Raw genomic sequence first — 9,826 nt, forward strand, 5'->3', positions numbered from 1 at the left:
TTTCTTTCTTAAACGGGTTGTTGTATGATGACTTGATTCTTGTAATGTTACAACTTTTTTTTGTAATGTTACGACTTTATTCTCAAAATAAAAAAAAAATTAAAAAAAAGGATAGCCTGGCCCCATACTCCATTATACAGAATGGACATGCAGATAGAAATAAAAAGAAAAATAATAAGCAAGTATCCGCAGTTTACAACCTTATAGAGATATAAATGATATGCAGAAGAAAAGCAAAAAAAAAAAAAACAGAAAAAAATCGGAAGAGAAACTCTCGCTGTAACATAATGGTGGCAGCATCATGCTGTGGGAACCCTTCTACGGACACAGGAATGGTGTAAGAGTTAATGGAAAGTTAGCTTTAGTTTGAAAGAATATGACAGCAGGGCGATGCCCAGATAAACAGGTCTACATGCTGTCAGGCCGTGTTTTATAGCTTTTATTGATCTTAGAAGTAAAACTTTTGTCATTTTTAGAATACTTTGAACCATTAGCACACTCTTAAATATACATGCAGTCAGTTCTTCTCCACAGAGAAGATCTTTATTACTGGCATAATTTCAGTTCTCACCCTAACCCTGAAAACTTTATGACTGAGTATTAATCATAAGCTGCAGCGATCTTTAAACTCCAACTTCCAAGCGCCTCTTAGTTTTGCAGGCTTTGCTCAGAACTTTTTGCTCGTTTTCAATCTGTTTCTGGTGAAAGACTTGCTAAGCAGTGAAATCCCAGATATGCAGGATGCGACTCCCGCCCGCCTAGGGCTGCGTTTTGCATGGGGGATCGCATTAGTTCACTGTGATCACTTATCAGTGAGTGACAGCTCTTACTCGCTTATGCGCCTGAAATGTGTTTTTATCTTTTTAGAGGTATTATTATTTGTTGCTTTCTACCCTCCGCTTAAGCAGCGAGTTCAAGGCAGCTTTGCTGTATGCGGTGAAAGGACAATCGAATCGTCTGCCCTCGCCTGTCAGGTCTGATCTCAGGATTTTTTACTTTGCTCGTTATAAAGGTATTTCCATTTTATTACGTTTTTCTTTTCTTTTCTTGCCACCCTTTGTCGCTCTGGGAAATTTGCATACTTCTATTCGCAGGGAAGAAAGTAATGACAGCAATTTCTTTTCTTTTCTCTCCCCCCACTAGCCGTGTGAGTGCTTCGTTTAGTGGCACCTGCGAAAGCGACAGGCGCGGGGATGAGAAGTGAAAGAGAGCAGTTGATTAAATCATCATCAAGTCGCAGCACAGAAAGTCAATTCTGCTCGCCGTCTACAATGATATCCTTTTATCTTAAAGTAATGAGCTATGGCACTTTTGCATCGGGTAATACGATGAGTTCCATTAGCATGTTCCATTTGCTTCACAAGCAAGGGCAAGTCATTCCAGCCGGCTTCTATCTCGGCAATCAAAGCAATTGGCTGCACAGCGAGAGAGCAGAGAAAAGGAAAAATAACACAATGAAAAAAAAACAGCAGACATGTTTTTTTGTGGATCACAACACAGTGGAAGAAACTAAAATGATGTCCGTTATTAAAGCCTTTGCTCACTGGCGTTCCTTGGTGTGTGCCGTGCAGGAAAAAGAAGCAGCTAATGAGTGCATTGTCACACTACTGATGTCACATTCATGAATATCTGATGCCAATTAGTCTTGACTGCTGCTGTATTAGTTAGCCCTGCATGGGAGGCAATATAGAGAGCACACAAACATCAACAGATGCATCAAAAGATGCATCACTGCTGTGCCTTTTTTAAGGTTATTTAAAAAGTTTAATACGCTGGTTATGCACTTACTTGCATAAAAATGTCTACACTGCTTAAAACAGAAAAAAGTAAAACATTAAGTGTATTTACCCTTAATTTGAGTAGGTAAATTAGATGATTTGCCAAATTCAATAAATAAGATAATTAGATATTGTGCACTCGAAATAAGACAATTACATTGTTTCTCTCTTTTTTAATGTACATAGTCTATTGGTGTCTCACTTACCGCGATTCAGGAAAAACTGCACGTATTTTAAGAAAAAATGACTTATTTCGATTTCCTTTTTTAGCAGTATAAACAGCCGTTTTTGTCTTGACATAATTTTACACAGCAGCAATGCAGCTACAGATACCAAGCGCTTAGCAAGAACAATGATAGATAAATAAAAAGCAAAAACAGTGCTTGGAGATATTAATCACAACATGGTGGCTACATCCATAAACACTTTGCAGACATCTTTATGTGAGAAAGCAAAGACAAAGGGAATGCGTTACCTACCAAAAGTGGTAAAAAAGAAGGATTTTTGCATGCATTACTAAACTGATCTAAAAATAAGCACACATTTCTAAAAATAAAGTTATTTGCCCTTGATTTGAGCAGGTAAATGGGATGATCTTCTAGTGGAATTAGTATTTTGTGCCCTTAAATTAAGATCCCTAGATATTATGCACTTAAAATAAGAAAGTTAATCTGGTTATATCAAGTAAAAATTAAAGGTATAGAGGACGATCTTTTCTTTCTAAATAAATCGTCCTCCTAATTGTCAATCATTCTGGTGATACCTCCTACGTGCACGTAGCAAAAAAGTTAGCTATATTTTTCTGAGTATGTGCACTTTCAGGTATATATGAGTGGTGAGCTACAGTTTCATTGAAGCTACCTTTCTCACTGTGGTTCTTGGAAAATGGCAGAGGGTCGTAAGAGAAAACCTGTCTACAAAATGTATGAGAAGAAAAGAAAGGCCTCAGAAGAGGCAGATATATGCCAGAATACCCGACAACGGCAACTAATAACAAAGATGGCGCAGCTCACGTGAACCCTCCTCCAGGGGGGTTCACGTGAACCCTCCTCCAGGGGGGTTCACATGACCAACGGGGAGTAAAAAGCAGTGATCATCTGTCTGAACGGTCAATTAACTGAGTTCACTATAAAGTCCACTATATAGTCCCCGCTGTATGTGGACACAGTAAGCTTGTATGAGGTATGAGAACATCACATTTTAAACAGGGTGTGCACAAGGAAAAATGGGCTTGTGCATGCTCTCACATGCTCATTTTGTTTTCCTTAGTGAGGAGGGAAGGTCTTTTAAAAAATCATCGACAATACCTTTAGATTGTTTAAGAAAATTAGCTTAGACTTCAGTTGTTCCAGTCTATGGAGCCCTGATAAAGTTGTAGGTTTTTTTCTGCTTTACCAAGTAAAACAGTAACACGGTGCCTTCTGGTTTTAACCTGAGACAAAGTTCAATTTGATCTGATTTAGAAGGATATTGTTATTAAAAAGCCAGAACTGTAATTTATAAACCAGAACTATTACCCTCATCTAATGGTGGTTATATATTTACTGGAACATCAGTGTCCAAAGGAAAAGAGATGCAGCTCCTCTTCTAAGCTTTTACTTTGCTATTTTTTCACCTGTGAGTCTTCGCCGAATAAATATATATATATAATATATACAGCGGTATATCACTTGGTTTAGCATGGTGTGCTAATGAAGTGGTGGCTACAAAGTTAAGCAGCATAAAGTGTTTTACCAAATCTGAGGCATCTAAGTAAATAAATAAGGTGGGAAAGGCTGCCTTATCTGCATGGTGAAAGGCGGAGCTAGCATGGCCATATTTAGATGTTAGCTTCCTGGCTAACCTGCTGTAGGTTGATTCTGTCGTGTGTGTCACTACCCGTCCTGTGCATACAGAATAATAAAATCTGTATCGCTGAAAAACTATTCAATAATTGGTACTGAAAATACTTAAAAAATTAAAGAATGCTAAACTACGTTATATAGAAAATATTGAAAACTTTTCTAGAAGAAATTGATACGTTGTACTTTCTCTCCATCATCAGAAATGCTCAGAGCAGTCACAGTAACGTTCAATGGGTGGAGGTTTGACAGGACCCAAATGCAGAGACTGAAGCTGAGGTGGTTTATTGCAAGATGTAATTAAACAAAAAGGGTAACAGAAGCAAAAATCCAAAAACATAAATCTTCAAATCCAAAAACATTGAAAACCAGGAATACTCACAACAACGGGGCAAAGAAATGACGACAAACCAGCAAAGAGTGACTGAACAGGAGGAGAATGTATGGGAGGGAGTAACAAAGTCCAGGCTAAATAGCAGATTGGGAGCAGGTGTGAACAGAGGAGTCTAGAAGGGAGGTAGGGAAAAGTAGACTGACACAAGAGGGCAGCAGAGGGCAAACAAGAAAAACCTGAAACACAAAAATGGAAATGAGACCAATGAAAACTGAGAGATAAAACCTGAACAGAACCAAAACCATGACAATTTAAGTGTATTGATTTTTTCGTGTTTTTTAGAATATGCAATACTTACACAAATACAAAAATATTCAAATGGAACTCCCCAAAAGAATAAAACAGTAAGAAAAACTGAGTGTTGCCTAACCAAAATTATTCTGTCCGCACATGCACAGGACAGATCGTGCTTCCGGGACGGATCGGGTAGTGACAGTGTCAACTCTTACCCATATGAAACGTTGCTTAGCTCAGTGTTTTTCAACCCTGGTCCTCAAGGCACACTGCCCTGCATGTTTTAGATGTTTCCCAGCTTCAACACCTGTTATCAGTTGATAGCAGATTATCAGGCTTTGCTGAGCTACAATTATCTGAATCAGTTGTGCTGAAACTCAGAAACATCCAAAACACGCAGAGCAAGGTGCCTTGAAGACCAGGGTTGGAAAAACACTGGCTTAGCTCAGAAGTTCACGTTTAATAATTTATATTTAAAAAAAATGGGTTGAACCAGAGAGTTCTGTCTCATTACAGTTTTTGAACATCCAGCCTGAAGCTAACAAACCAGAGATTAGCTTGAATTGTAGCATCCCACCCAGCTGACTGGTTGATCCCTGAAAGAAGATCAACAGAAACACACTTTAAACGGGCCGGTTCTGAATATGCAGGGTTACAATTGAGAAATGTGTCTACCGACTACTAAGCAACTGGATGAATCAATGAATGAATAAATTAATGAATAATAAGATTTCAGGCAAAACAGTGAGATTTGAAATTTAAGTCATAAACATGTATTTAACAGATGATACCTCTTCTGCTTTTTATAGTCTTAACACCAGCAATGTTACTGACATCTGCTTTTAAGAATGAAAATAAAAACATCTCCAGACTCGTGTTGAAACTTTGATCCATATATAAAAAAAGGAACTGAAACCATTATCACAATTTATTCTTATTACATTTATCAACAGTTTTTTTTTTTTTGGTCTTGTGACGACCCTGCTAACATGTAATGATGATCTGCACTTATCCGTCATTATCCACATTTCCCGGGTCAGTTGTGACAGGCGCAGGCTGCAGGTCCTCTGCATACCTCTTTAAAATGTGGGAGGAATGCTGAGGGCAATAGTGAAAGAGTGAGACAGAAATGGAGCAGGAGAACGTCTGAGGAGTGTTTGCCCGCCGCGTTTATTGCCTCTGCATAATTTATGAGCTGCTGGAGCTGACCATCATGGCAGCGTGCCGCGGGCGGCCCCTGGGGCCGTGTGGGACAGGCCTGTAAATTGGATGCAATGCTCCTGCTGAGCTCGCAGCCACCTCCACCCCCCCCTTTTTTTTTTTACACCTTCCAGCCTGAGAAACGGATCAGCCTCAGAGCTAGCCAGCTACCTTTGAGTTAAGGGAGATAAAGGGGGAAAAAAATAACAGGCAGGGCCTTCTGTTGCTTACTCCCTAGGCTGTCAATCATCTCCCCGCCTTCCTTCACTCCTGCTTTAATCGCCACCCAACTACCCCCGTCACTCCTACCCACACACTGTGCCAACCCCTACCCACAATCCCCCCCAGTGCCTTCTTCATTACCGACTCCAGTGCTTCTGTGCGCCTCAGCCATATGCACAGCGTTGAGGGCCGCCAGTCACCCAGCATCGCGCTAATTAGTTGATAAAGAATTAAGTGGACCTTGAAATTGAAATTGGAACGAAAAATGAAATCCAGCCACTTTTTTTTTTTCTTCCCTCCATTACAAAGTTCCTTCCTCCTCCTGTCACTGTGCCATTCCCGGCCTCGAGCGGTAACTCTCGTCATGGAAATACAGTCGTTTGAATTTCCAGCTCCGTCTGATTCCTGCACAGGTTTCAGTGTTAACAAGACCACAGCTGCTCACTGCTAATAAGTTCTTGTCTGCTCTAATGAACTGATCTGATCATATTTGTTGATTGAGGCTCTGAATATGCAAAAGGTTTGCAGATTTTAAGTTAAAATCTCCCACAGATTGCAGATGAACGAGGGACCTGAAAGTGTTTCTCCTAATTCCTTGTCCTTGTCTGTCTTTTTTGTTTTGCAGTGTGACACTGAGAGTGACCAGGAAGACAAGGTAAGCCTGTTATTCTCTGCATACACCAGTGACACTGCTGCAGGCATCAAGATATTCAGAATGAGCCCATGTTTAAGACTAAAGATTTAATGTAATTAAAATTAAACGTCATCTTAATAAGTACTAGAAGGACTTAATTACTTGCACATTAATTATGAATGGCTTAATGAGGGAGCTAAATCTAAATCTATCTGGTTTTTAGGGTTTGGGGGAGGTTTTAAATGGGACTGCTGTGACAATCTTGAGTGGTGATATTCCTGTTCAATCATAACAATTATTGAGCTATTTTTAGTTCGACGTCCAGCCCTTGTATTTTTACCCTGTGCCTTGTCTATACTCCTTGCTCTTGTATTCACTGTCGCTTTCAATTAAAAGGAAATTCATCACCATGCTTCTTTATTCCTATAGTATAAAGCTTTTTTTCAAACTGTCTGTTCTTTATATAAAGTCAAGAATTTTGTGAAACATCAAATCAACCAGTCAATTATGATGCATCCCTGTTTCGCGTAATGTTTGGATAGAATTAGGAGGGTTAAAGGAGAAGTCTGGTCTTATTCAAAATTCAGACTTCTAATATATAATTATTACATACTGTTCAATAAATGATCAGTGTTTTTAATTAAGAGTAATTTTCATCTGAATGTGCTTTACTGGAGGCAAACATGTTTGTCAAAGAACACTACTGCCACCTACTGGTTTGTGACGTCACGGTGCGGTATCGGCTGTTGATCAAGTCCCAGTGCTGTATCTGGTGTTTGTCACAACGCGCTATTATCCAAGTCATCTTGAAAACATTCTTCTTCCAAATGTTGGCTACATATTACGTGTTTTTTCTCTGGCCAGAAGTTCGATGGCAAATCCTCCCTCTTCAAGTTGGCAATCCAACGACGAACCCGTCTGTGGAGGATCAGGAATCAGAAAGGTGTAAAATATAGAAATATTTTTTTTTTTTTCACTTTTACCCAATGTATTCCAACATCCAGCTGCCATGCACATGGGCATTGTCAATTTCACTATAATTCTGGTGAATTCCAATGTTGAAGTCCTCTGGAAATCTTCAATAATTGTTGTTGATTGCAGATGTGTCTAGTAGTTCCCATTGATTTAGCTTATAAAGCGGGGAGAATGGCGCTAGGCTTACCGCACCGTGACGTCACTGCAGGAAGATGACAGGAGTGAGGTGTTACTATATTTGGGCAAAAAATGGCCGCTCCCAGACTCAGTGATCGCGACAAAAATTAATGTTTTTATTTTTTTACTGATTAACGTAAAATGTATTAAATCCCCGCGAACATATTAGTTTTAGGTATAAATAAAGATCCATTGATTATTCCTTTCTGACCGGACTTTTCCTTTAAAAATGAATCACCCTCTTCTGGATCCGGACAGAGCAAATAGATTTTGCTTTGTTGTGATTTTCCTGTTTTTTACACCAAACCACCACTCTGATAAATTGTAAAGTCGTATCATCGATGGATTAAATCAGAAAGTAGATCTTATTCCCATCCGTTGGAGTCACTAAAGGCATCCACCATGCTGCACTAAGGGAATGTTTATCAGTTCAGAGAAAATATCTAATGGGATTAGAAAATAAAAAACGAATTAAACATTATTCACAAGATTATTCAGATACTTTAACACTCTTTTCCGCAGTGATTACTGGTTGCTTTACTACTTGCATGTAGTAAAGCAGAGCTTCACGCAGACTTTACGGGCAAGAAGCAGTGATCTGCTTCACAAACCTACTTTATTAACACTTCTAGGTACTAAACAAAACACCTAGAGGTGTTTTTAACAATTTAATAAATGAGCAGGTTAAAAAATAGATATTATTTTGTTTGTAATAAATCCGTAGCCCATAAAATAGATCTTTACGGTCATAATTAGCTTTTTTTTTACGTCCAACATTAGTCTCTGTCTCTGAATGTTTGTTCTTAAAGCTTTTAAAAGCCCAATCGACAATATCAAGGCTTTGAAAGCTTCTGGTGGAGGTAAATGGAGGCACATGTGGACGGTTTTAAGGCAGGGTTATTTAACCCTGGTCCTCCTGCCCCCTCACACCTGACCTGAATCAACAGGCTTTTAACATATAAGCCTGAATAAACAGGAACTCTAATTTTAACCCAGAACTACGAACGCCCAACTCTTTATTGTGGGGATGGAGGAAGCAATCTGGAGCTCTGTTTTGTTCTAGGAGGGACTGATGCTCTTGCATTCAGTTTTCAGCCACTGAATTTTATTGTAGTAGTCCATTTTCAGCGCTGGGACTAGCATTATTAAGGAATGCATTATAATAACTTTGTTGATTTTTGAGAAACTATGAATGTAACGTATTAATTTGTGAAAGTCCATAAGGCATTAGTCATTGCTGTGCGTAGCGGGTATAAATAAGGACTACAGCTTCCTGGTGCACCCAACCCTGCAGTGCAACTACAGCATGCCGTAAACAGAGTGGAGAGAAAATGACAGCTTTCCTGCTGGAAAGCATTCCCTAAAGGCTAAAACTTTCATTGATTTGCTCATTTGTAGGAATGTGGATGTATATGTGCAGGAACAAATACCATATCAACGTTGGTTAGAAGCTGTGATTTAAAGAATCTCTGTGCATCGACTTAACACTGACGGATGACTGCTGCCTTTAATCGACACACGTTCTTTACTTTATCAGGGCTTTAATGATTTTACTTTACGGTTTATGTTTTTTCATGCAAAAATCCTGGGATCATACAGTCCTGCTTGCGTCTTTCCGGAATAGTGCAACACCTGTTAATTGTTTTGCAAAGTATGTTTTCACTTTTCAAATTATTGGAAAAGCATTATTTTTCTGCTTCATATCTATTTTATAGCCAATTAAAAGGCTTTCAATTGGCAAAAATCCATCAATTTTTTCCTGTTTAGTCCTTGTCAGGGTCAAGGTGGAGCCGGTGCCTATCTCCGGCAGTCTATCGGCATGAGGAGGGGTCCACCCTGGACAGGTCGCAGGGCAACACAGAGACACACAATGACAGAACTATACACACTCACACCTACGGACAATTTAGAGGAGCCAATTAACCTATTAGTTGTTTTTTTTTTTTGGACTGTGGGAGGAAGCCAGAGAGAACCCAGGCATGCACAGGAAGAACATGAACATCAAACCTCATGCAGAAAGACCCCGAGCCAGGAATCAAACACGGAACCTCTTTTATGGCAAGAGAGCTACCTACTACACCACCATAGTTATATTGTAACTCACTTATCAAACCACACACCAAAGTAGTGAAGATTAGTGTTCAATGTTTTCCTTTAAATTCATTATTCAATTCATACATTAATAAATAACGCATTATAATCCAATGAACCTCTATTTGTATTCAGAGTTCCAAAAACAATACAGTTGGTTCTCACCAAAGTTTGGATAGTAACAACTTATTTTCGTTGAGTAATAACTGAGTTACTGACTCAGTTTGCTGCTGGTCATAGCGATTCCAAATAAGTTAAAGAAATGAAATCTCCATAAGTC

The 9,826-nt window shown here is 39.1% G+C and overlaps 1 protein-coding gene across 1 annotated transcript in view; it reads left to right on the top strand.

Moving 5' to 3' along the window:
* auts2 (autism susceptibility candidate 2) overlaps positions 1–9,826 on the top strand; it is a 463,702-nt gene that overhangs the window by 271,487 nt on the left and 182,389 nt on the right. The window contains exon 3 of the mRNA XM_015389339.1: positions 6,295–6,324. Coding sequence (XP_015244825.1) covers positions 6,295–6,324 — 30 coding nt within the window. The remainder of the gene's footprint in view (positions 1–6,294; positions 6,325–9,826) is intronic.

Source organism: Cyprinodon variegatus, unplaced genomic scaffold (genome assembly GCF_000732505.1).
Source record: "Cyprinodon variegatus isolate N-32 unplaced genomic scaffold, C_variegatus-1.0 Scaffold455, whole genome shotgun sequence".
In the NCBI taxonomy this organism is placed as follows: Eukaryota; Metazoa; Chordata; class Actinopteri; order Cyprinodontiformes; family Cyprinodontidae; genus Cyprinodon; species Cyprinodon variegatus.